This window comes from Hylobates moloch, unplaced genomic scaffold (assembly GCF_009828535.3).
Source record: "Hylobates moloch isolate HMO894 unplaced genomic scaffold, HMol_V3 SCAFFOLD_16, whole genome shotgun sequence".
Classification (NCBI taxonomy): domain Eukaryota; kingdom Metazoa; phylum Chordata; class Mammalia; order Primates; family Hylobatidae; genus Hylobates; species Hylobates moloch.
This window is the reverse complement of record NW_026652291.1, coordinates 81226631-81254567: the sequence shown is the minus strand read 5'-3', so window position 1 is coordinate 81254567 and position 27937 is coordinate 81226631. Positions and strand designations below refer to the sequence as shown.

At 38.4% G+C, this 27937-nt stretch overlaps 1 protein-coding gene and 1 non-coding gene across 6 annotated transcripts in view; both read right to left on the bottom strand.

Moving 5' to 3' along the window:
- The window catches only part of PRPF39 (pre-mRNA processing factor 39), a 29883-nt gene extending 5747 nt beyond the window's left edge, over positions 1 to 24136 (bottom strand). Inside the window, exons 1-8 of one of the 5 annotated variants that reach the window (XM_058429507.1) lie at positions 24009 to 24136; positions 17157 to 17202; positions 13341 to 13683; positions 12677 to 12802; positions 11907 to 12025; positions 6844 to 7011; positions 1930 to 2095; positions 1027 to 1134 (exon numbers count right to left, since the gene is read on the bottom strand). In XM_058429507.1, coding sequence (XP_058285490.1) covers positions 1027 to 1134; positions 1930 to 2095; positions 6844 to 7011; positions 11907 to 12025; positions 12677 to 12802; positions 13341 to 13683; positions 17157 to 17200 — 1074 coding nt within the window. In that variant the 5' untranslated portion in view covers positions 17201 to 17202; positions 24009 to 24136. Of the gene's footprint in view, positions 1 to 1026; positions 1135 to 1929; positions 2096 to 6843; positions 7012 to 11906; positions 12026 to 12153; positions 12803 to 13340; positions 13684 to 17156; positions 17203 to 24008 lie in introns of those variants that run through there. The other 4 variants (XM_032134764.2, XM_058429509.1, XM_032134770.2 and 1 more) reach the window with 4 other exon arrangements.
- On the bottom strand, positions 19965 to 20030 carry LOC116456407 (small nucleolar RNA SNORD58). Its single transcript, XR_004244641.1, has one exon. It is a non-coding gene; the product is annotated as a small nucleolar RNA SNORD58 (small nucleolar RNA).
- Positions 24137 to 27937: the final 3801 nt, after the last annotated feature.

Sequence of the window (27937 nt, the reverse complement as noted above, 5' to 3'; positions counted from 1 at the left end):
AATTATTTTAAATATAAGTATAATTGATGATAATTAAAAATTTTAATCATATTTCATAATTTGAAAAACTTTTAAAGTTAACCCTTAAATTCCTTAAGCTTTACAAACAAATGAAATAATACATTTTCTCTGTATTCTGCGATTTTGCCAATTACATGCTTTTTAATGTACAGAACATTTTATACTTTGTTGAATATTTTAAAATTGAACAACCATAGTGACAGAAAGCAGATCAATGGCTGCCTAGGGCTAGGAGTGGAGAGGGGAACTCTGGCTGGAAAGGGGCCAAGGGGACCTTTGGGGTGCTAAAAGAGTTCTGTATCTTGATTGCTGTGATGACTACAATGTATATACATATATCTGTGAAATGATTCCATATTCTAAGATTCCATTCATACGAAAGGCCATTATAGGGAAATCTACAGAAACAAAAAGCAGATGGTGGTACCTCAGCACTTGGGGTGGAGGGTCGCAGCTGAGGTAGGGGTAGTGACAACTAAAAGTTAAGGTGTTATTTTTTGAGGTGGTGATTATGTTTTAAAATTGACTGTGGTGATGGTTGTACGTATCTGTGAATATACTAAGAACTATTGAACTGTATACTTTAAATGGGTGAATTATATGGCATGTGAATTATATCTCAGTAGAGCAGTCAGAAAAAAAACCAAAGAATTAAAACTGTGGGAAATTACCTCATTTTACTATATACCTAAAATGGGTGAATTGTAATGTATGTAAAATATAACCCCATGAAGTTGACTTTTAAAACCTGAACAATTAGAATAAAATTGTTCAGATTAAGCAGAAATCTTGCAATTCAAGTAAATCTGAATTCAAACATTCTAAAACTGATCAGGGAAAATGGAAAAACTGATAATGATTACAATAAATGAGACAAACATCTGAAGTTATGGCTTAAATATGCAAAAATAAAGTTACAACAGAGATAGTACTATCAAAATTGAAAGAAAAATAAATTATTCCTACTTTGTATTTTAAAGACTATTACAAAACAAAAACACTTACACCTTCTTCAAATGTCCACCTTTTACTAACTTCATGCTCATTATAATTAAACATTTCTTGATGAATCTCAATGATTCTATGTCTCATGTTTTCTATTTCTGTAATTAGCTTGGGAAGAAAAAGGGAAAAAAATAAATCTCACAAACCGTATACTGAAAATTTTCAATATCACTGCTTACATTGAAGTATTATTCAGATATTTTAGTCTTAGAATAGTGGTAGATTTTTAACTGTTGGCAATTATGTGCAAAATCCCATTAACAACACTAAAACTTATCACACAACTTCCTAATTAACAACTTTCATATATTTTTTTTCTTTTTTTCTTAAATTGGGCTAGTAGATACACAACCTAGGCAAAATATTCCTTCTAAGTTTTTTGGGGGGTGTCTCGTAGTAAAATACATTCTCTACCTTAAATCTACACATACCAGCTACTGAATCCCCACTTGCCTTAATCAGAAATTAACTTCAAACAAGCTACAAGTCACTGGGTAAACGGCCAGCTATGTAAGTGATCACTGTGCCACTCATGGAGTCAAGGGATAACAGGTCCAGTTTCTTCTGCACTAAAGACCTTATTTTTCCCCCGAGATGGAGTCTTGCTCTGTGGCCCAGGCTGGAGTGCAGTGGTGCCATCTTAGCTCACTGCAACCTCCGCCTTCCAGGTTCAAGCAATCTTCCCACCTCAACCTTCCAAGTAGATGGGACTACAGTCATGTGCCACCACACCTGGCTAATTTTTGTATGTTTAGTATAGATGGGGTTTCACCATGTTGCCTAGACGGGTCTCAAACTCCGGACCTCAGGTGATCCGCCTACCCTGGCCTCCCAAAGTGCTGGGATTACAGGCATAAGCCACCACACCTGGCCACTGACAAACTTTAGAATAAGACTGATTACCTTTGCAGGATCAGTGATGTCTTCAATTCCCGATGGTAGATCATCGCCAGGAGGACCATCATCACCACTATGACCATTTACAGAAGCTAGTTCCCTTCGCAACTGAATAAACTGTTCACCAGTTAAAAGATCTCTAGGCAAGTTATTCTGTACATGTTCTTTAAATCTAAAGGAAGACAATAAAAATATATATATTCGAATCATAATTTTAGATCTCATATTGAGATTCCTACTATATACTACTCTTTCAAAGGATTTGATTTAAAAAAGAAACCAAAATATCATAACTTAGTTCTCTTTCTTTTCTATAGTAAAACCCTACCATATATGATAAAACACTACCATAAGATAAAACAGTCTATAGACATCTTCAATTTCTTCCTACCTTTACAGTGGAATAGAGAAGGCATGAACAGGCATAAATTCAAACCTCAGTTCTGTCTGTTACTGGTTATCTGACTTAAGGAAAGTTTTTCTTTTTTCTAAATCTTAGTTTCCTCAATTGTAAAATGAGATGATAATACCTATTCTTTGTGTGTCATAGAATCTATTTTACTACAAAGACATAAAAGTTACAGTAAAATTAAATATTGTAATACATATTTAAATTCTAAATGATCACTTGTAAATAACCAACAAATACAGCATTTCCTTCCCACCTCCCAAATACTCCTCATCTACACGTGAGTACGCAAAAATCCAATGAAACTGCCCAATTAAGATTATCAATTACCTCATACACAAAATTAAATGGACACTTGTTTTGTAGTATGTTCCTCCAAGCTTCTGACTGCTGTTCTATGTCTTATTCCCCTTCTTACCTGCCCTAAATGCTACTATTCCCAAGAATTCCACTCTCCATTTGGTTCTCATCTATTTTTATTAATACACACTTAAGGCCAATCTCATTGATACAGCTTGAAATAAGTATACCATGATGACTCTCAAAACTATAATACAAGTCCAAACCTTTCTCCTAATCACATTAGCATATCCAACTGCCAATACTCTGCACAAAGAAATATGGATTAGTTTTAAGCTAATCTATAAAAAGATTTTTGAAAAAAATATCACTTCACTATTTTATAAAAACATGCAATAATTTGTATACATATAAATTTTAATCAAAAACACCAGGTTGAGGAGTTAAAATATCTATACCATCACAATTTGAATATACCTTTGGAACCTCAAATATGAAATATTTTAAAATAAGTGTGGCATCTTCATCTGAAAATGAATACCCTCAGTATTTCTTTATTTTTTCGTGTGAGATGGAGTCCCGCTCTGTTGCCCAGGCTAGAGTGCAATGGTGCTATCTTGGCTCACTGCAAGCTCCACCTCCCGGGTTCAAGCAATTCTCCTGCCTCAGCCTCCCAAGTAGCTGGGATTACAAGTGTGCACCACCACGCCCAGCTAATTTTTGTAATTTTAGTAGAGACGGGGTTTCACCTTGCTGGGCAGCCTGGTCTGGAACTCCTGACCTCAGGTGATCCACCTGCCTCAGCCTCCCAAAGTGCTGGGATTACAGGTGTGAGCCACCATGCCCAGCCACCCTCAGCATTTCTAATATTGATTAATGGTACTGTCAACCACTACATCTCTCAATCTCTTCCACCTAGCTTTTCATTTACATTAGATACCAGGTCCTATTGACTGCACCTTTTAAATACACGTTCATCACCTCGGGACTTTTAAGCTGGATAAACATAAAATGACCTTGGAGCCTCTAGTCTCACAACTCCCATTCCCACCTCTGTACTACTATCAGAAATGTTACTAAAAAGTAAGCAACAGGTCAGGCGCCTGCTGATGCCTGTAATCCCAGCACTTTGGGAGGCTGAGGCGGGCGGATCACCTGAGGTCGGGAGTTCGAGACCAGCCTGGCAAACACGCTGAAACCCATCTGTACTAAAAATACAAAAATGAGCTCGGTGTCGGGGCGGGCGCCTGTAATCCCAGCTACTCGGGAGGCTGAGGCAGAAGAATCACTTGAACCTGGGAGGTGGAGGCTGCAGTAAGCCAAGATTGCACCACTGCAATCCAGCTTGGGCAACAGAGCGAGATTTCACCTCAAAAAAAAAAAAAAGTATACAAATAACATTGGAATCTAATTTAAATTTTGCAAAGTCAATGGATACAGAGGCTCACGGCCCATTTCAGCACCAGGAGGAAAAAAAATTAACATAGATTAGCTTATGTTAAAAAATTAAAAATAAGGAAGTAACTCTCAAATATGTAGTATGAAAACACAGATTTAATTACAGATGAATATTAAAACTCAAAATTGTCAACAAATGAATTAAAAACTTAAAATAAGGTAAAATTTCAAAATAACTACACACAGTACATAAATCTAAAATGACTTGATTGCTACATCATGTAGCAACTTCTTTAAAACAGTGACAAAATGTGCATAATATTAAGCAGTATTTTTTTTAGCAGTTTTTTGTATTATAAAGCTAACATTTATTCAGTAAAGACTGGCTGAGTGCCTAATATATATTGAGCTCTATTCCTAAATATTAGAGATACAAAGAATGAAGCCTCAGAAACTGACAGGCATGTTGAGAATATAAGAGACATAAATTCAAAGCAGTGTTACTGGTGCTGATATAAATGTAAATAAATGTAGGTAAAGTCGTGGCACAAATAACAGACTAGATATCTCAATACAGGTGAACTAGAGAAAATTTCACAGAGAAGACACAAAACTGTGGTCTCAGGGAATAGAAGTCCACTAGACAAGTGGAAAGAGGAAAAGGTATTACAGTCATGAAGATATAAAACAACACTGCCCTTTGGGAAGCTTTCAGACTTAGGTGTGTCTAGAGCTCAGGAACTACCAGGGATTGGACCTGGATGTTAGACCAGATCACAAAGTCCTCATGCTAAAGAAGGTTTTAAATTAGACATTATCTCAGAGATAATATGCAGGGTACATCCAATATACAAGCCTAATGCACAAGCACAATAAAAACATTTCCATTATTACTGTATACCACTTAGAATATGTTTTTTAACAAACACCTCCTCCTCTATCCTTCTGACCAACTCACAGGCAACGCTATTTACACATAGCTTCTTTGGGCCTTCATTCCTACAACTTAAATAGCCTATCAACAGGTACACAGCAAATGCTAAATAAATGACTTTAAGAAAGAGACATGTGTTACGGAAAACAAAACATTCAGTGGTTCTCAAAGCAGTTAGTCATGTGAATTAGTTAACTTATATCAACTATAAGAATTGCGTAAAGACTACTTGTGAGTTCGCTATAACTGATAAGGAAAGTGGTTCTAAATGCATTAAGTGAAAAATATCAGATTATAGATCAGTATATGTAATATAATCCCACTAATATCTATTACAAGTATATATGCATTTTTAAAAGCCTGGGTAACTGACGACTTAAAGAAAAATAAATAAATAAATGCCTAGTGGGATATTTACTTAGAAATAAAAAAGATTTGTAGGAGAACATATCAAAAACTTTAGGGCCATACTGTCTATGGGCCATACTATTCCAAGTAGCTTCCAATCACTTACAAACTCTGTGGCCTTAGATAAATATGCTAATCTCCCTGTGTCTCCCCTCTCATAAAATGGGAACAATAGTACTTGCCTCGCTGGGTTAATGGGAGGATTAAGTGAGTTACAAAGCACTCAGCACAGTGTCTGTGTGTTTCCTACACATATTCTTTTTCATCATCAGTAAAGTTGTTGTAGTCATAGATTTTTCCTATACTTTAATTCACAGAAGAACTAGTCTATGAAAAGACACCCTCTTTGGCCCATCAGGTAATTTAAGTACTTTTGTACTTACATATTTGGTAACTATTTACCAAGCATTTCCATATGCCAATTCTTACTTGTGTTAATGTCTTTCAGCAAGTGTCTTCCTAGGTCATTATACCTAAGAAACCTGCCTGCTTCCTCTATTTCATCAAGAGCAGAGAGAATATTCCTATCTATATGCTTCCTATTTCTAACCTGAGTCTATATAACTTCTACCTCTAGCACACTGATCCTTAGTACTTTACAAATGCTTCATAAAAGTCTTCTACTTTTGGTAGTAAAAAAAAAATTTAGAAAATCACTCACTTAAAAAGTACCTAAGTTTATACAATATTACTCATAAAAATTATAACAAAAAATAGAAAATACTAAGTTTATACAGTACTATTCATAAAAATTATAACAAAAAATAGAAAACATGCCAATTTAAAAAAAGCAAAGACACAGTCCTCATACTTGTTCAGAAAGACTTTCTGGATCCTTATTGATGGGATACTCTGAATAAAGCAGAAAACAGAACACAAAAATAATGACACACAGAATTAGTTGTTTTAACAGTAATCATTAAAATAAAAGGATACCAATTGTAACAGAAAAATCATGTTAGAAAATTAAAATGGAATGATCCCTGAGTGTTTGAAAATAGATACCACTTACTATATAAAATGCATCCTTCACTGTTTTGGATACAAGGTGTTATAGCAATCACAAGAATGTATATTTAGCAAATCATTAAGTTTCAAAAAAATAAGCATCTATCATGTGCCAGGCACTGTGTCAATTTAATGCCATAAATAAATAACTCAACTTAGGTACTATTTTCTCATTCCTTCACTACTCTGAACTACCTTAGATAAGACAGAATTCCTGTGTTTCTTTATCTATTAAAATGAATAAGGAGAAACTTCTATCTAAAACAGTAAAATTTCTAAACATTTCATAAGGCATATGAAAAAAATGTCAAAAGCAAGCACGTAGGTTGTGATTAGCAATGAACTTTATTCCTCTTTCAATGTAATAAAAGCTTACATAACATCTCAAGAGAATTATAATACTTAATATTACCAACTATCTGAGTAATCAAAGATGTTTCAATGATCAGAATTTCCCACCTACCTCTGAAAATGATGACTATACAGCTGTGTTGGAATACCAAGAATACGATCATATATAGCTGTAACTTCTCTCAGGTTTCCCTGCTCATTTTCCCAGTTTATATACATTTCCCACAGTCTGTCAGAACGGAAATCTGTTCCTGCAGCTAGAACAGCATGCTCAAAAGTTCTGAAAAATTAAATTACTCTTAAGTTATCTTTCCAAGATAAAATAACTTTTAAAATATTATTTCTAAATTTAGAAGATAATGCTAACTTCGAAAATTATATTCAACTGCTTCCTATGGAAGTAGGGATTAAAGGGTGGACAGAACAGAAAGCATACAACAGCTGCTTAAAAAGAGTGAGAAAACAAAGGGAATAGATAAATGTACTTTTTATGTAATTTTATCAAATAGAAAATTAAATTCAAAATGTACACATTGTAAATAGGTAAGAGTAGACATTTCAGTATTTGTTAAATCTGAAATGTCTGTTGTATAGACTGATTTATGACAGAAGACAAAATTAAAACAAGTAGGAAGTTAAAGAAAGGCAAATTTTATCTCAATTTGAGAATATTTTCACGAGGCGTGGTGAAATGATTACAGGCATGATTCTAGGCTCATGCCTATAATTGTCGCACTTTGGGAGGCTGAGGCGGGAGGATCACCTGAGGTCAGGAGTTCAAGAGCAACCTGGCCAACATGGTGAAACCCCCGTCTCTACAAAAATACAAAAAATTAGCCAGGCATGGTGGCACATGCCTGTAGTCCCAGCTACTCGGGAGGCTGAGGCAGGAGAATTGCCTGAACCTGGCAGGCGGAGGTTGCAGTGAGCCGAAATTGCACCACTGTACTCCAGACTGGGCGACAGAGCACGACTCTGTCTCAAAAAAAAAAAAAAAAAGTATACATATACTTTAAATCTCTCAAAAGCCCCTCTCAATTCTAAAATTCTATCATTAAAGTTTATCACAGGCTAGGCACCATGGCTCATGCCTGTAATTCCAGCACATGAGGCCAGGAGTTTGAGACCAGCCTTGCTAACACGGAGAAACCCCATCTCTACTAAAAATACAAAAATTAGCCAGGCGTTGTGGTGCACATCTGAAATCCGAGCTACTCGGGAGTCTGAGGCATGAGAATCACTTGAACCTGGGAGGTGGAAGTGGCAGTTAGCTGAAATTGCACCACTCAACACTGCACTCTGGCCTGGATGACAAAGCAAGACTGTCTCCAAGGGAAAAAAAAAAAGTTTGTTACGAAGTATTTTAAAATACCTAGTCATGTCAAGAGATTTCTGTAAGCAATTTTTTTTTTTTGAAACGCAGTCTCGCTCTGTCGCCCAGGCTGGAGTGCAGTGGCGCAATCTCGGCTCACTGCAAGCTCCGCCTCCCGGGTTCACGCCATTCTCCTGCCTCAGCCTCTCCGAGTAACTGGGACTACAGGCGCCCGCCACCACGCCCGGCTAATTTTTTGTATTTTTAGTAGAGACGGGGTTTCACCGTGGTCTCGATCTCCTGACCTCGTGATCCGCCCGCCTCGGCCTCCCAAAGTGCTGGGATTACAAGCGTGAGCCACCACGCCCAGCCTTTCTGTAAGCAATTTTAATCGCTGGATTTAATTCTCCAATGGGATAAAGCTTTTAGAGACATACTTTCAAGATAAGTATCTTAGAATTGAGAGATTTTGAAAAAGTATACAACTACACTCCCCTAAGTTAAACCACAATTTTAACACAATTTCAATAAAGTGCTAAAAAATGTTGAGAGGAACAAGAAAAAATCAAATTCTACTATTCATCTAGAATACAAAAATGCAAAATGACTTTGTAAAAGGATAATGCAATAGGCATTTTCCTGAAAGATAATATAAGAAACTAGGAAGCTATAGCAATTACACGTTTGGCAATGGCCAGGTAACAGAAAAATGGATGAACAGTACAGAGCCAAGAAAACAAAAAGAGATCAATGTGTGAGTATCTGGTGTATGATATAGGAGATATTTTAATTCAAAAGTAGGAATATATAAAAGGCTAATGTCTATCTCACGACAGACAGCAATTAAATTCAGATAAATGAATAAGCAAAAAACTATAGAAAAGTTAGAACAAAATACAGGATTTATATATTTTTGGCAAAATAGGCACAAAACTCAAAAACCAGTAAGAATTAAAATAGAAGCACACTAAGGAAAAATAAAACTCCATATGATAAAAGACACCATAACCAAAGTTAAAAACGTACCAACATTGGAGAAAATATGTTTAATATAGAGATAAAAGATTGAAGAGCATGTGTGTCTGCGCATGCATGCATGTGCATATTTGGTGTAAGGTTTTCAAAAGAATAAAATAGATGTTACTGTCCCTACAGAATCCCAAATGATTCAGAAAATTAACCAGACACTGAAAAAAGTATGGAGAAAAGGGGAAGAAGACAAGAAGATAATGAAATGAAGACAGAATGTTTAGAAGAAGGTATACTTAATGAATGGCAAGAAATCTTCAACTTTCCTGCCCAGCTATGGGGATTTCAGAAGCTAGGTTTCCATTCCCCAGGTAAATAAAATTATCCTTTTCTAAACCAACTGCTTGGCTCAGGAATAAGATATAAGGTTACTATCACTGGGAATCCACCAGCAAAAAAGAGTGGCCACATGATTACGCTACTGTGAAACACTATAGGCCAACTGACAATGCCCTATGCAAAACACACAGTGCTTCCATATAGCTGGTTTTTGTTTTTTGGTTTGTTCGTTTGTTTTTGAGACAGCGTCTCACTCTGTCACCCAGGCTGGAGTGCAATGTCACCATCTCAGCTAACTGCAACTTCTGCCTTCCAGGTTCAAGCAATTCTCCTACCTCACCCTCCTGAGAAGCTGGGATTACAGACTCCTGCCACCATGCCCAGCTAAATTTTTTATATTTTAAGTAGAGACAGGGTTTCACCATGTTGGCCAGGCTGGTCTTGAACTCCTGACCTCAAGTGATCCACTGTGCCTGGCTCATATAGCTTGTTAATATCTAATCTGTAATAGGAACAAAAATCCAGAGATCAAATATCTCAGAGATGAAAATGAGTAAACAGAAAAATTTGAGAGAAAACAGCCCTGGGAACAGAGGAAAACCTCAACTATCCTTAGTATCATCAAAGAAATAATGAAAAGATATGCAGCCATGAAACAAGAATTAGAGAGTATAAAACAAGGAACACTCAGAGAACAAGAAAGATTCTTGGATATTCAGAATCTGGGCTGGGTGCGGTGGCTCACACCTGTAATCCCAGCACTTTGGGAGGCCGAGACGGGCGGATCAGGAGATGGAGATCATCCTGGCTAATACAGTGAAACCCTGTCTCTACTAAAAATACAAAAAATTAGTCAGGCGTGGTGGCAGGTGCCTGTAGTCCCAGCTACTCGGGAGGCTGGTGCAGGAGAATGGCGTGAACCCAGGAGGCGGAGCTTGCAGTGAGCCGAGATTGAGCCACTGCAATCCAGCCTGAGGGAGAGAGGGAGACTCTGTCTCAAAAAAAAAAAAAAAAAAAAAAAAAAAAAAAATCTGATGGAAGATGTTAAAAATCCAATACAAGGGTCAAGGAAACACCTCAAAAAGCCAGACAAAGTCTAAGATATGAAAAATAGGAAGAAGAAAAGAAAAACTCATCGTGCAGTGGCACGATCGATCTTGGCTCACTGCAACCTCTGCCTCCCAGGTTAAAGCAATTCTCTTGCCTCAGCCTCCCGAGTAGCTGGAACTACAGGCATGCGCCACCATGCCCAGCTAATGTTTTTTGTTTTTGAGACAAGGTCTCACTCTGTGACTCAGGCTAGAGTGAAGTGGTGCAATCACAGCTCACTGCAGCCTCAACCTGCCAGGCTCAAGCACTCCTCCCACCTCAGCCTCCCAAAGTGCTAGGATTACAGGTATAAGCCACTGTGCCCATCCTTATTTATGGATTTACAATGATTTAAAAAAAATACTGAAGCTGATTATTGAAACCTATCCTATAGCTATATTGGAAAGATAAGGAACGGGAAAACAAAGTGTAAGTAGGTTAAAATTCTCATTTACTGTAACAGATACATAATTGTCTACAACTAACAGAGAAAGAAAGCAAGCAACATAGACCTACTGTTATACACATGGTGGAAAATACCAGAAGAAAGAGCTAAAATATTTGAAGGGAGGTGGAGGGGGTACTTTTTGTTACAAGCAGTTTAACATTAGCTAACTTCTTAAGCAATATGCACATGCTTTTTTTTGAAAACCAAAAACAAATACATTAGCAAACTACTGTAATCAAGAAAAAGATAATGTAATAGAAAAATGAGCAAATGATATCAACAGGTAATTAAAAAAATGGCTTATATAAGCATATGAGAAGATGGTAAACCAGGATGAGCAACCAAGATATAAACAAATTAAAATAGAGATGCCGCTGGAGGTAAAACAAACAAAAAATGTGGCACAGCTGTGGGAAAATGATTATTTTCATACACTGTGGGAGTTTAGAATCGATACCATTTTTGAAGGAACATTTGATAAAACTTAGCTGTGTGTTCCCTTTGACAGAAGTTCCATTTCTAGTGCATTCTACAAAAAATATTGACTTGTACAGAGATGTTCACTGTAGCACTGATTATTTCCTATAAATAAGGATTTGGTGAAATAGAGTACTTTGGCTTATAAGATATTTTTTATAAAGTATTATAAAATACTTTTTGTAATTGTTAAAAAATATGGCAGGAAGAGATACCCGAACATTGTTAAAAAAAAAAAAAAAAGTCAAAGAGCAGTACGAAAACATACGCACAAATATGTACTTACACATATATCTGAAAGAACACACACCAAGCTATTAACCTTGAGGAGTGGAATTGGGGACATAAGGGGCATGGACTGTAGGAGGGCTTTATTATTATCTGCATTTTCAAATCATAAAGCATAAGTTTATTACATGTATCTTTTTTTAACAATGGAATAGAAGTTAAACTTCCAGCTTAGCTTTCGTAAGCTCTATTATCAACATGAGAATAATTATTTATATCATAAAATACATTTCACTATCAATGTTCCACATACCCTCTTATTGTATTGTTTGTCTCAGGATCACCAGGGTCCAATGTTTCTTTTAAGAAGTTTATATAATGTATCCAAAGGTCAACACTAAGAGGTATTGCCTGAAGCCCCCGCCGATAAACCTAAGAAGAAAACAGCAAACTGTACTTCAAATATTTAATTATTTCTTAACAGAGAGGCAACACTGTGTTATCCGGTGAACCTTAGAAATACTAATTACTGGAATTTTGTTTAAATAATCTACCATTACCATTTGGGTGGAGGTTGGATAGAACATGGCAATGTTCTGATCCCCACGTGCAGAGTCTTGATCTTCAAAGCGCAGCAGTCCCTGCATTCTGACCGGGTTGTGTGGGCAGGCTTTGGGTTACAGACCATAGGGCACAGACCCATTAGAGCATCAATGACAGCGTCTGACCAAAAATGCAATAAGACGTAGCAAATGTGACTAGCAAACCAACTATATTGTTTGGAAAATGAGAAATAAATGTAAGTGAGAGAAAAGCCCTGCCCTACTTGTTAAGCTGCAGTGTAATACAGAGGCTTGCACTGCAAAGCTTGACAAACTGTAGAGGTTTAACGCACCTGCCAACAAAGAGAGAAAATATTAGCTACAAATGCCACAAGAGTGACAAATGCAAATAAATACCCTATAAAAATTGTTTGACCATAAATGGTAGGTACTGCCAGCCAAAAAAAAAAAAAATCTTTGTTTTGTTATCAATTGGCTTACAGTACCTATTGGAGATAAGTTTATTCAGTGATGTACGCACCTCATCTGATGGTTTAATGTTGTCGTGCCGCTTTTCAAGGTCTGCATACTTTTTCCAGTAACCATAGCAATACGGATAGTGTATGAAAAATCTGTCAAATGCCTTCCTGGCAGCCATCAAGTGATTCTGATAAAAATAAAACAGTATTTAAATACTGTGGAAATTTCTGTCAAAACAATATTTATTATTCCTTTCAAATGTTATTATCTAAAAAAATAATAATAAATGGCAGGCTTAAAAACTCCACACGCAGGCTGCTCTGCTGATGGAGCAGCCCTTCTTTTATTCCTTTACTTTCTTAATAAACTTGCTTTCACTTAAAAAAAAAAAAAAAAAAACCTACACAGGCAGCAGCCCCCTTTTTCTTCTAAATGCAATTGAAACAGAAGGAACTAATTTTGCCAACTTTTTATTTCAGCAATTTTACACACACACTTACACCTCAATTATTACAAAACATTAAGCGTTGACACTATTGACTCTCTACAACACACAAAAGCTATAAGCTATTTTCACAGCTAAAAATCTATCTACCTAATGTTATTCAACTTCATTTGAAAATTATCAGTCGATTTTAATCATCAACAATAAGGTCTACTGTTTCATTATAAATTAATGACTTAATTAATTTGTCCCTTCTGATACCATTTTAATAGTTACTAACCTCCTGTTCTACATATTGAAGCAAATATACCCAGCCTGTAAAATCCTGAGGATTATTTTCTACAGTTTTCCAAAATTTTTCATATTCTGGAGGGAAATTTGCTTCTGCTTCTGTCAGCGTCACTGGAAGGTCCACAGCACTTGCCATTTCACTTTCTTCTGTAGATGCATTGGCATTGGGAGAGTCATCAGGTGACTGTTCCATTTCTGTAACGTTCATAATCTCAGTACTGAAATCAGTAGGATGTTCTACCACTACCTCTGAACTGTTGCCTGTGCTGCCATTACTAGAATTTCTGTATTCATCCATGTGAGAATTTTGCATATTGTCTTCAGTTAATGATCTGTGGAAACACAAAAAAAAAGAGAAATATCTTCCAAATGCCAATAAAATTATTTGGCCTCAACAACACCTTTTAAAAAGCCCTAATTTAGCTATTAAAGAAACATTTATGTGATTCTTAATCCCCTACAAGTCAGAATCAGAAGGTTCATTAGTTTTTATATTACAAATAAAATTATAAATTCTTCACAAAACTGCCATTTTGTTGTTGGTATTTGAATGAAAACCAAATAACTATGGATTTGTTACCTCATTCATAAAACAAATAAGTACACTGCCTGCTACCCAATGAAGAAATACTATTTAAAATTCAATGTTTCTTATTTAGGTAAGAATCTGATTCGGTGCCTGAATGTGACCTTGCTATCAATCACTGGAAAATGGCATATCTTTAATAACTGTTCTGGAGGCTAAAAGTAAAACTGACAAAAATTCTGGTCATGGATATAAGCATTTCAAAAGGAAGCTCATCATTTGGCTCAGGATAAAGTTTTAGAAAAGATAAAATCATATTGCTTAAATGTATCTATATACTTATGAATTATAAATCCTGACAGCTAGGTTTCAACTTTATTATAGAAGATATAAATTATGGTTTTAAAAAATTAAACAGTAATTTTTAAAGTGAATAAATGTTACTTAAAACACATTTAAGGGGCCAGGCATGGTGGCACACAGCTATAGTCCCAGCTACTCAGGAGATGCTGGGGCAGGAGGATCACCTGAGCCCAGAAGTTCAAGGCTGCTGTAAGCATTGACCCTGCTACCATACTCCAGCCTGGGCAACAGAGCACGACCCTACCTCTAAAGAACATATTTGAGAAAGGCTTACAGTCTGGATAATAACTGAATAATATATTTAAAATTATGTCATCTAATCTTTAAGGCTATAAGGTAATAAGCAATTACCCCTTTAAGGTAGTACCGCATTATATTTTCATAATTACCTTCATCTCTTCCACTAACAGCTTAAATGGAAACCAAATCATTAAATTATAGGGCATGTCTCATTTTTTTTAAATGAGGAATTATTCTCAAAATTAAGCAGACCATAAAACTGATTTACTCTTAAAATATACTTAGAATATACTACTACTTAATATATTAATAGTAGTCAATTAAAAAGATGACTAAAACTTTAAAGACAATAATGCAAAGGAAGATATGTAAATGACCAATAAACATAAAAAAGACCTATATCTTTACTAATAAAGACATAAATCAAAATAATAAGTGTACCAAATAGCAACGGTACATACTTTATACTATGGAAATAATCAGAAAAAACACGTATTTGTTTAAGGGCATTCATTACCAGCACTGTTGTACAGCAAAAACGGAGGGTGTATTAAGAAAAAGACTGCTTTGGCTGGGTGTGGTGGCTCACGCCTGTAATCCCAGCACTTTGGGAAGCTGAGGCAGGCGGATCACCTGAGTTCGGGAGTTCGAGACCAGCCTCACCAACAAGGAGAAACCCCGTCTCTACTAAAAATACCAAATTAGCTGGGCGTGGTGGCGCATGCCTGTAATCCCAGCTACTTAGGCGGCTGAGGCAGGAGACGCTCTTGAACCTGGGAGGAGGAGGATACGGTGAGCCGAGAGCACGCCATTGCACTCCAGCCTGGGCAACAAGAGCGAAACTCCGTCTCAAAAAAAAAAAAAAAAAAAACGCCGGGCGCGGTGGCTCAAGCCTGTAATCCCAGCACTTTGGGAGGCCGAGGCGGGCGGATCATGAGGTCAGGAGATCGAGACCATCCTGGCTAACACAGTGAAACCCCGTCTCTACTAAAAATACAAAAAAATTAGCCGGGTGTGGTTGCCGGCGCCTGTAGTCCCAGCTACTCAGGAGGCTGAAACAGGAGAATGGCGTGAACCCGGGAGGCGGAGCTTGCAGTGGGCCGAGATCACGCCACTGCACTCCAGCCTGGGTGACAGAGCAAGACTCCGTCTCAAAAAAAAAAGAAAAGAAAAAAAGAAAAAGACTGTTTTAATAAATGGTATACTCAGCCAGGCACGGTGGCTCATGCTCGTCATCCCAGCACTTTGGGAGGCCGAGGAGGGCAGACCACCTGAGGTCAGGAGTTCGAGACCAGCCTGTCCCACATGGTGAAACCCCATCTCTACTAAAAATACAAAAAATTAGCAGGGTGTGGTGGCACGCATCCGTAGTTCCAGCTACTCGGGAGGCTGGGGCAGGAGTATCGCTTGAACCCAGGAGGTGGAGGTTGCAGTGAGCCAAGATCGTGCCACTGCACTCCAGCCTGGGCGATACAGTGAGATTCCGTGTCAAAAAAAAAAATAAATCATATACTCATATAATGGAATAATAAGAATTAAAAAGGAAATATGTATATCTGTATTGATACAGAAAAATATCCATTATAGATTTTTAAAATACATATATATGCATACACAGATGCACTCACAGATTTGTAAGGATTTACACCAAATAAAATAAAATACAATAAAACTGACAGCTGCTGTTAACACTTGTTCTCCATACAAAAGAGAGATGTCTGCTTTATTCTTTTTGCTTATCTGCAATTACTTAACTGAATGGGGGGAGAAGTTTTTTGTTATGTTTTTTAAAAGCCAGCTATAGGTTGACTGGATACATTTTTTTTTTTTTTTACAATTTTATGACTACCATACTTTAAAAATCTGAGTTTCACTACCATCTATGCAGAAATTTGCAAATCTGGCTGCAAACAAGTCAACTAGTAAGCTGTTTAAAACTAATATAGATTCCTTACCGACTACAATGATTCTGAGGTCTAGGGAAGGGCCAAGGAAGTTATACTTCTACCAAGTTCTCTAAATAATTCAGAAAAACAGAAACTTGTTTTTGGGTAAACTCTGGAGAGTATAACTTTTGGATTGAAGAATAATATTAAATTTGGAAAGAGCTGATGACTTTTTTTTTTTTTTTTTTTTGAGACAGAGTCTTCATCTGTCAACCCAGGCTGGAGTGCAGTGGCGCGATCTCGGCTCACTGCAGCCCCCGCCTCTGGAGTTCAAGAGATTCTCCTGCCTCAGCCTCCTGAGTAGCTGGGACTACAGGCGTGCACCACCATGCCCAGCAAATTTTTGTATTTTTAGGAGAGACGAGGTTTCACCATGTTGGCCAGAATGGTCTTGATCTCCTGACCTCATGATCCGCCTGCCTTGGCCTCCCAAAGCACTGAGATTATAGGCGTGAGCCACCGTGCACGGCTGATGCTGACAATTTCTCTCTGGAAAAGTTGCACTAGTCATCTGGCAGACACTTTTAGTTGCCTACCCAATATCCCTTCTATTAGTAATTTCCTTATTAATAAAATACTGATTTCATTCAAAGAGCAATATAATCTCATGTAAGTGACCACAAAACTGAAAAGAACATCAGCTGCAGAGCTCTGAGAAAGCTTCTGCTTTTTTGATAAAAAGGGACAATAACAACTAGCGTGGTTCTTCCTTCTACCAATTTATTCTTACCTTGGATGTTCCAGATCAGCCTGGGGAACAAAGTGAGATTCCATCACTACAAAAAAATTTAAAAATTAGCTGGGCGCAGTGGTGTGTGCCTATAGTCCTAGCTACTGAGGAGGCTGGGGTGGGAGAATCACTTGATCATCCAGTAGTTCAAGGCTGCAGTGAGCTACGATCACACCACTGCACTCCAGCCTGGGAGACAGAGCAAGATTCTATTAAAAACAAGGAAAAAAGAAAAAGAAAGAACAAAACAGTATGAAACTATTTTCTTCCTAAGAAAGAATAAATTTTAAATGTTAAAAGACCTTCTGAGTCTGAATGCCATTGAAAGAATTAGCTATAACCAGGTAAATCTAGGGAATATACAAAAATTTGAAAGGAAAAAATGGGACATGTGGGGATGGGGGAAGGGGACAAAAAATTTTCAATGCCTGATGGATGTCCAGCACTATATTACATTCCTCGTAGTGACATATAAGTGTAGGATAAGGTCTTTACTCACTAACGTCGATTAACCAGGTAGAGAAAGAGCTAACACACCACACACACACACACACACACACACATTTGGAGATAAGCTCTCAAATGAAACAAAGTGAAAGATTATCGAAAAAATCATTTGAAAACGATAGCAATCTATAGATGAAAACCTTCATGAAATATAATTAACTTTGAAAAATTATGGAATAATAGAAAACGAATGGTAAACTATTCTAGAATGTGGAACAACCCATTAAACAACACTCCTTGACAGTGGACAAGAAGGTGGAAATGATGACTGAAAAGATAAGAGAGAGACAGAATGACCAGAATGAAGAGGCTGGTATTGAGAAGTAGAAGGGTAAAAGCAGAGTAAGTAGCATGGAGCCATATTATGCATACAAGAATTTGAGAAGAAATTACACAAAAAGCAAATCTAGCCAATGCATAATAAAAGAGAATCCAAAGTAGTAGACTACCAGAAAAAATAAGTTCCCTTCTAGTTCAATGAATGATTAATGTCATCAACTTTTCCAAGTTTAATCACTTCAGGCCCTAGGAAAAGGCAAAGTAACTTGTAAATTTATTTTGCTCTTTTTCCCCCTTCCTTTAAAGAAAAAGATACGTTTGAAGATTAATTTTCCAAATGCAAATTAGTCACCAGTTTGTGGTTTTGTATTTCAGAGCTCAGTTTAAAAACAAAATACAAAAAAGACTGTAGGCTGATAGACATTCTGAGTCATTAACTAGCTACCCTATTCTAATTTCATACTTAAGTGAGACATAAGGGTTTCTTCTGGAATCAGCAAATTTACCACACCCTTGCATCTTCAGAGCCTGTCAATTACTCCACACCCTGCAATCACAGTGTTGTAAAAAGATTTAAGAACATCAACTTTATGCTTATAGAGATCATTTTGATGATTACTTCATAAATCACAGATCCAAAAGAATAAAGTTATTTTTAATGAGTTACTCCAACATATTATTTATATGTCAATTATTACCAGTTTATTCTTAACAACAACCAATAATTTTCAACTAGCAACATAAAATGGGAAATGGTACAGAAGAGCTATCAAAAATAAAACGGGCCACGCATAGTGGCTCCCGTCTGTAACCTCAGCACTTTGGGAGGCCCAGCAGGCCGATCACCCATGAGTTCCAGACCAGCCCAGGCAACATGGCAAAAACCATTCTCTACAAAAAAATACAAAAATTAGCCGGAAGCTGAAATGGGAGGATTGCTTGAGCCTGGGGAGTCAAGGCTGCAGTGAGTCGTGATCGTGCCACAGCACTCCAGCCTGGGAGACAGAGCCAGACCCTGCCTCAAAAAAAAAAAATAAATAAATAAATAAAGTGTGATACTGACATAAAAACAGCCAAATAGACCAATGAAATAAAGAACCCAGAAATAAACTCCCTTCTCAAATGGCCCTCAACAAAGTGCTAAGACTGCTCATTGAGGAAGGGATCGTCTCTTCAAATGGTGCTTGGAAAACTGGATATCCACGTGCAAAAGAATGAAGTTGGACCCTGGTCTTATACTACATGTAAAAATTAACTTAAAATGAAGTAAAGACCTAAATGTAAAACCTAAAACTATAAACCTCCTAGAAGAAAACGTAGGGGAAAGCTTAATGATACTGGACTTAGCAGTGAACTCTTACATAATGCCAAAAGCACAGGCAAACAAAAGCAAAAACAGACAAATAGAACTACATCAAATTTAGAAGCTTTTGTGCATGAAAGGACACAATCAGCGGAGTGAAAAGGCAACCTACGGAATGGGAGAAAATATTTGCATATCATATCTCTAATAAGGGGCTAAGTAATCATCATCCCTTCACTGTATCAGTAATTTTCAAACTGTAGATTGCTTCAGACCAGTTTCTTAAACCTTTCTTCAAATGGAAAATAAAATAGAAAAAAATTTTAGCACAGTGCTTTGCATAGTAAAAGTATATGGTTTTATGATACTTTAATGTAATAATACACATACATGTAAAATTCAACTATTGTATATCGAGTTGCCTGGCATACAAAGACACTATTTCTGAAGAATGAATGAAAGCATGTCATCTGCACTGCTATAACTTCAGTTACTAGCTATTAATGATAATAAGAGATGCTATTTATTGAGCAAAATATTTTGTTAAATGCTACTTTCCCTTCTAAGGACGACAAAACCAAAATTCACTAAGGTTAAATGACTTGTCTAAATGTCCATGAACAGTAAGAAACAGAGCCAAGATTCAACCTCATCCTAACACCTACTCTTGCCTCTTCTCTACTAACTTGTACAGTTTGCTTTTTAATATTTTTTCAACAATTGCTCAGAGAGTAGTTGTTTTCATAATTAATCCAAAATTGTCCTAAGAAATGCCATCATCACAGTGGGCAAAGTTTAATATCACTTCCTGAAAAGTGTTATCATACCCCCCAAATAAATTAGGTTGCCCTCAATCATGCCCCGACAGCATTCGTTTTCTCCATAGCACATAACACATTTGTGATACTTGTTCAATGTGTATCTTCTCTACCAGATTACACATTTCTTGAGAGTAAGGACCAGATCTACCAATACACAGGGATACAGTACACCTGAAGGCCTAGTATACACTCAATTCATTGAACAATAAACAAGTAACATTAGTCTTCAGTCACCCATACTAAAACCCAGCATATTGCTTTCATAACCAAATGGGAAGTGATAAGTGCTTGCGCTTTGGAGGCCAGAAGAACAGACTTCCGAGGCCGGGTGCAGGCTTGTAATCCCAGCACTCTGGGAGGCTGAGGTGGGCAGATCAAGAGATCAGGAGATTGAGACCATCCTGTCTAACAAGGCGAAACCCCGTCTCTACTAAAAATACAAAAAAAACAATTAACTGGGCATGGTGGTGGGCGCCTGTAGTCCCAGCTTCTCGGGAGGCTGAGGTAGGAGAATGGCGTGAACTCACGAGGCGGAGGTTGCAGTGAGCCAAGATAGCGCCACTGCACTCCAGCCTAGGCGACAGAGCGAGGCTCCGTCTCAAAAACAAAAAACAAAAAACCAAAAAAAAAAAAAAAAAAAAAATCTTCTGGCTACTCATTAGGGAACTCTGAGCCAATTAACCTCTCTAAGCCTCATTCACAAAATAATCAAACATACCTTGGTATAAAAATGAATGATCCCCTACCCCACGATGTATACAATTAAGATCTGTCAATCAAAAATAATAATACACTCTGGGCCACCCGTGCAGTGGCTCAAACCTGTAATCCCAGCACTTTGGGAAGTCGAGGTGAGAGGACTGCTTGAGTCCAGGAGTTCGAGACCAGCCTGGGCAACATAGGGAAACGCTGTCTCTACAAAAAAATTTAAAAACTAGCTGGGTGTGGTGGCAGGCGCCTGTAGTCCCAGCAACTTGGGAAGCTGAGGCAGGAGGATCACCTGAGCCCCAGGAGGTGCAGGTTGCAGTGGGCTGACCACGTCAGTGCACTTCAACCTGGGTGACAGAGCGAAATAATACACCTTAAAAAATCAATTATCCCCTTGTTTCCATTCACGCTACTAGTGTTATAATTTAAGTATTTATTTTCTCCCCTCTGGATCAGTGTTTTCAAATGCAGATTGCTTCAAACCAGATTCTCATTTTTTAAACGTAGAAAAATAGATATACCAGAGTGCATGCACACATTAAGGGCATATTGTTGAAGCACACACAATTCAACTGTTTATTGAGTTGGTGATGTCCATGTACATCTTATCGTGGGCTGCAGTAAAAAAAAAAAAAAAAATGAGAAACATTGCTGCACTACTGCAAACTAGTATTACTCGAATATTAAATTCCCTGATCACAGCTCAACAAGAGTAAAAGGAAAAAAATTTAAATTCAGTGAGAATGAGGCCTTGTCAGTTTTGTTCACCGCTGTCCCCCTAGAACCTGAAATAATACTTGCTGTGTAACAGCACAACAAATATCTCTGAATGATATATCCAGTCCCAACTTAACTTTCCAAAAGTATTAATCTTACGATACTCCTCCTCATTGCCATTTCCACAGTCCCTTAGATTCTTCCTTTCTGAGCCTTGACAAAAGCTGTTCCCCCAGACTAATAAAAGTCCTCCCTTTTTCAACTCACCAAACCAGTCGATTCCTTTTCACTACATTACACTTTATTATAAAATCATATGATAGGCACAAAGGACACAAGTATAAAATGAAACATAACAAAGTGAATATGCAATATATAAAAAATACATTTATCATACCTTTCACTTTTAGTATAATTATGACATACATTAAATATTTCAGTGACAATTATGCCATCTTAAAATTTAAAAGGTCTTTTGGAGGATGACTTCAATTATTAACACTTAAAAATGGGACATTTGGGTCGGGCACGGTGGCTCACGCCTGTAATCTCAGCACTTTGGGAGGCCGAGGCAGGCGGATCACCTGAAGTCAGGAGTTCTAGACTAGCCTGGCTAACATGGTGAAACCCCGTTTCTACTAAAAATACAAAAAATTAGGCGTGGTGGCACGCATCTGTAATCCCGGCTACTCAGGAGGCTGAGGCAGGAGAATCACTTGAACCCGGGAGGCGGAGGGTGCGGTGAGCAGATCGCGCCATTGCACTCCAGCTTGGACAACAAGAGTGAAATGCCATCTTTTGACCTAATATCTTTTTTTTTTCTCTGTATGCCTCTTATTCCTGTAGAAGTACTTAAAAATTATACCATTGACTATTCTTTTAATAAACACAGCAATATATAAAAATCTGAAGTCATCACTAAAGACTTAAAGGAGTTTTGGGTAGTACAAAACAAGTAGCTTTGCAATACACAAATCTCATCCACAAGGCAATCTGGAGATTTGGGATGTAAGAAGAAAAGAGACTATCATAACCGCTGGTTTTGGCAGCTGTTTTTAGGGGCTAAGTAGTCACACGCTGACTTTTCAAGGTCTCTACATATTAAACACTGTGTTCTAGAAACTAGATTTTGTATATGTATTTACATAAACGTCTACATCAATCTTCTGCTTTTTGGAAAATGTACCATTTGGCTGGAACTATACTACTTTCTTCCTCCTTTGGCTATTTTTAATTTTTTTTAAAGTCCCATCTTCCACGTAGATTTGTTAAAACATACCACAGAAAACAGCACATACAATTTTTATCATTTGACTTTTAAACATCTTCTTTCTTATTCAATTATAAGATAAGCAAGGAAAAATATTCTGAGACTTTAAACAAATAGTGTCTCACACCACCTATGAGCCATCTATGCTCAACCCCTACTTCAAAGTTCACAATCTAAGTACTAGTCCTCTTTAACAGAACTCCTTTCCATCACTTTATCCCTACCAGAGAGTGAACAGTGGAAAGTTCCAACTTTTGCAACTCTAGAATGAGGTTATAAACCTAGAGGGAGGAGGAAAACCTGACAGTAGACGCTTGTTCTTTTCACTCCATTCAAGCTCCCATAGAGCCTAAAACACTTAAGTTCCAACATGAGCTTCATACTTCCCTGTCCGAAACTTGCTTTCTCAAGCCTCACGCTTTCCAGCTGTAGCAAAGTTTACTTCCGAACAGATTAAATCAGTTGCTAAATAATCTGAAGTCCTCAAACAGAAGGCCACATGAATATCAAACGAAAAAAATAACATTTGAATCAGAATAAATTTACATGGTATTATGGCATCATCACTAATACACTGAGCAGTATTATTTATTAACCTCAAGCATTAATTAACTTAAAGATGTGATTTTGGAGAAAAACACCAGTGGTGGTCTCTGATTACCAAAGTTAAACATTCTTAAGCACAATCCCTTAGAAAATCCTACCAGGATCAATGATGTCTGTTTTTTCTGTTTTAAAGTATCCTGCCAAAAGCTGTGGGTGCTGTGACTTAGGGTCGCAAAAGTGTTGCTTATGTAGTCAGAAGGCACAACGTGCCCTACAAGGCGCTCACATGCCTTAGTAATAGAACGTATATTATCTTCCCAATCCTGTCACGGCTGCAAATGTGCTCCTTCCACTTCCAGCCATCCCAGCTGTGTTCCAGCTCGGGGAGAAGCAAGGGCTTTAGAATTACCCCCAAATATCTTCCTAAATCCAGGCGAAGGAGGCCCACACTTCTCCACCCTACCTAACGCACCCCTCAAGTGAAACGTTTGGTCTAAGAAAAAAATACCTTGCACCGCTCCACCCAACAGGTGGGAAGGAGAAAGGAATGGACAGCTGGGCGCTGAATCCGAGCCAGGCCTCAAACAGGGCGGGAGAGGGAGGCCGCGGCCACAGCGCGGCCTGAAACCCGGCAGGCCCCTTTCAGTACCAAGTACCACCCTCTGCCCCCAGCTAATTTCAAGGAGCCCGCCCCAGCAGACCTTATGATGGATGCCACTCGATGCCATGAGCCGAAGCCTGTGACGACCTAGCCGAAGATGGCACTTCACCGCCTCCGTCCCCACAGCCACCACAGCAGCCGCCACCCGCGCCACGGCCGCCTGGTCCAGGGCACGATGCGCATGCGTCAGTGTCCCTGGAGGCGAAAAAGTCACGTGGGCTCGCAGCGCGCAGGCCTGGCGCTCCCAGGGATCCTCGCTCCCGTGCGGCCCCAGCCCCGCCCCCGCATCCCCGCCCCGCCCCGCCCCGCCTACCTGCTTTTCCCTCCATAGGGACTTCCCAAAGGAAAGGAGGGTGTTTAGGGCCTTTCACACGCCTGATCTTAAACACAGCGCCCTGACCCGTCCCCTCCAAAAACGGTAAAATGTCATTTCTGGGGGCAAATCTAAGGTTTTCCCAACAATTGTTCAAGCTTTCACACTAAAACATTTACCTAAAAACGGGCACAAATTCAGCCTTAAACGCACAAATCTCACGATGGTGTGGACCCTGGGCCCACTCAGGTTTCCTGAAAACTAAACAATTGTGGACTTAGGGGTTTGGAGAACGGGCTATTGTTAAAGAAAAAAGTATTTAGTGACACTTGTTAAAGCACAAAAAGGAGGGCTTTATTCAGGACCATCGCAATAGGTATAGGGACCACTGACTGCAACGGAGACTTGCAGTGGGGGAAGAGATCTTGAGCTCAACTCCTCATACAGCATGGGCACGTGGAGATTTATAGCCAAGGAGCAGTGGTAAGTGAATGGATAATTACTAAGAGGAAACATCAGGGTAAGGGGGATTTTGGCTAAACCCACCTAATAGGATTTTTGCTGAAGACAGGCCGAGATAATGAGGCATCACCTGGGGGATGGTGGAGACTGAAGAACCTGATCAGATATTGAGGATGATCAGCTATCAAGGATAGGGGTTTATTGCTAATCTGACTTAGCAAAGTTCTTTGCCTAAACTGGATTTTACAAAGAAAATGTACAGGAGAGCCTAGCCAAAGATTCAGAAACCTGACTAAAGTTGGCCAAGCAAAAAAAAAATATTTGTATCTAAAGGGATATGTTATCCTCTGGACACACTGAGGGGGGCTGTGGGTTAACAATCTTAGCAGTCCTCTTCAGTTGTACCGCCATCTCCACTTTAATAAAAAAAAAAAATTTATTTCAAATCTGGCCTCTCTCCCTTTAAGATTCTGTTACATTTGTGCCCCTGCATTCATCCATCACTTACCATGTAATCTGTTGTTCCAGGTGCATTAGTATTACTACTGGGCTCCAAGTTCCTCGTCTGAAATCTGTCTCGGAAATAATTATTTACAAGAAGATGTTTCTTGTCACAACGCGGGTTAATCATAAATCCTCTCACCAGCACCTTTCCTTCCAAATACCAAATTCAGTCTTTTTTCCTACCTTTTACTTGCACCACACTGCACCTAGTAGTAGCTTTCCCTTTCCGTTTGCCTCTTCTACTTTCCAAGCTAACTTTTTTGGATTCTCTGACAGTGTAGCCATGTTTTTTGTTTGTTTGTTTGTTTGTTTTACAGGTTTAAACAGCAGCTTTTAAATGTTTACTATGGGAAGAATAGTCAAGGGAGTGGTGCATTGGGAAGACAGAGTTTGCTGCTGGCACTGTTACGCAGTGACTGTTTGGCATGACCTTCACTCCTTTTCTGGTTCTTTGGTCTTTGTAAGGCGGCCTCAGTTTATCAGTAAATAAGATTATCTCTGAGATGTCATTCACTCAAATAGCCATTTTGTAAAAATCTACTTGCATCTTCAACTTTATTCACTGTGGATTCATTGTTTTCCTTTATCTAGTTTTTTATATTTTACCTTTCAAGCCGGTGCTATTGCTCTCACTCCCCTGATTAAAAACCTCCACTAGTTTCCTCCTCCACTTTTTTTTTTTTTAAGAAATTCTAAACTTTTAGAATGGAAAATACAGTGTTTTCATAATCATGCCAGCCTTCGCACTGTTTCTGCCTCCCCGTAGCTCCACAGAACCTACTGTTCCCACAGCCCTTTTACGTGTTGAAACCTTTAAGTGGGCTCTTCTCTTTGCCTGAAATGTGATCCCCGCTGACAGAAACATACATTATCTTAAAAATTGATTTAGTCGGCAGGGCGTGGTAGCTTGTGCCTGTAATCCCAGCACTTTGGGAGGCCGAGGCGGGGAGATCGCGAAGTCAGGAGTTCGAGACCAGCATGACCAACATGGTGAAACCCCATCTCTACTAAAAATACAAAAATTAGCTGGGTGTGGTGGCGCACGCCTGTAATCGCAACTACTCAGGAGGCTGAGGCAGGAGAATCAATTGAACCCGGGAGGCAGAGGTTGCAGTGAGCCAAGATGGTGCCACTGCACTCCAGCCTGGGAGACAGAGTGAGACTCCATCTCAAAACAAAAACAAAAAACAAACAAAAAAAAATTGATTTAGCCTTAGTTGACTTTTTAAAAATTGTGTATCACCATTATAAACTTTGGGAAGAAAAAAGATATTATACCAAATACTGTAGTTTAGAGGGTAGTGAGTTCTAAAAAACAATATTTAAAGTCATGTGATCTCAGAAACAGAACAAACAAGTCAGACAAATGGGAAATGATATTATTTATTAATGTATTTCTTCCATTTGCCCCTCCAGATCAACTGTCTGTCCTTATCCACCCTGCTCCATTCTTTGGAGATTGACCCTTATAGACCATATCAATAGGTTCTCTTTCTTCCTGGTTTCTGGTTGAGTGTGGCCAAGAGAAAGTCCTGGCAGAATGGAATTGAGGAGTGAGGTCAGGGTATTTATTCCTCCAGCTCCCTCCTTGTGGGTGATCTCAGCTCTGATGAAGGTAACCCTCTCAATATAACTTCATTCTAGGTTCCAGGTTTCCCTAAGCCATGCCTTTATAAATACTCCCTTATTAACCACTTCCCAAATTATGCTGATTTTTATTTGCTGTCTATTTTCTTCTGGGTCCTGATATAAGAGCAAAATGTATCTTGTGATACCCAGTGTTAATCACAATTTCTGAGCTGTTCAGTATGATTCCTGTTTATTCTCTTCAAAACGTTAACATGCCATGAAAAAATGTGTAAAATACCTTGTGGACCATTTAATTTACAGAATATATTGCTCTAGGGAATGAACTTTGTTTACATTATAAATAATCCATCACTAAATAAATTGTGGTGACTCTTCTGTTGGAAACATTCAGACTCCTATATTTAGCATTTCTCCTTACTGGTGAAGCAAGTAAACTTAAAACTGTAGCTCCAGGAGATTTAAATCCAAACACAACATGAAGCTTGTTTCCTCTTTACTCCTTGATCTTTCTTTCTTTCTTTTTTTTTTTTTTTTTGAGACGGAGTCTCGCTCTGTGGCCCAGGCTGGAGTGCAGTGGTGCAATCTCGGCTCACTGCAAGCTCCGCCTCCCAGGTTCACGCCATTCTCCTGCCTCAGCCTCCCGAGTAGCTGGGACTACAGGCGCCCGCCACCACGCCCGGCTAATTTTTTGTATTATTAGTAGAGACGGGGTTTCACCGTGTTAGCCAGGATGGTCTCGATCTCCTGACCTCATGATCCGCCCGCCTCGGCCTCCCAAAGTGCTGTGATTACAGGCTTGAGCCACCTCGCCCGGCGATCTTTCAAATTTAGTTCAAATGGTATTAATATCTCCTCAATTCAGTCTTCCTGAGAGTTATCAATGTTACTCTTGTTTCTGGATAACCTTAAAGAAGAGCACCATAGTAATACCATTTTGCACATTCCTCTTATTCCCTCAGAGACTTATGGCTACTTATTAGGGTAACTTCACACCAGGAAACAGAAAACATGCTGGCTTCTTGGAATTTATTAAACATTGCACCTGAATTAATACCAATTCCTGGGGCATAGAATGCCACTGTGGTTCATCAGACAGAGTG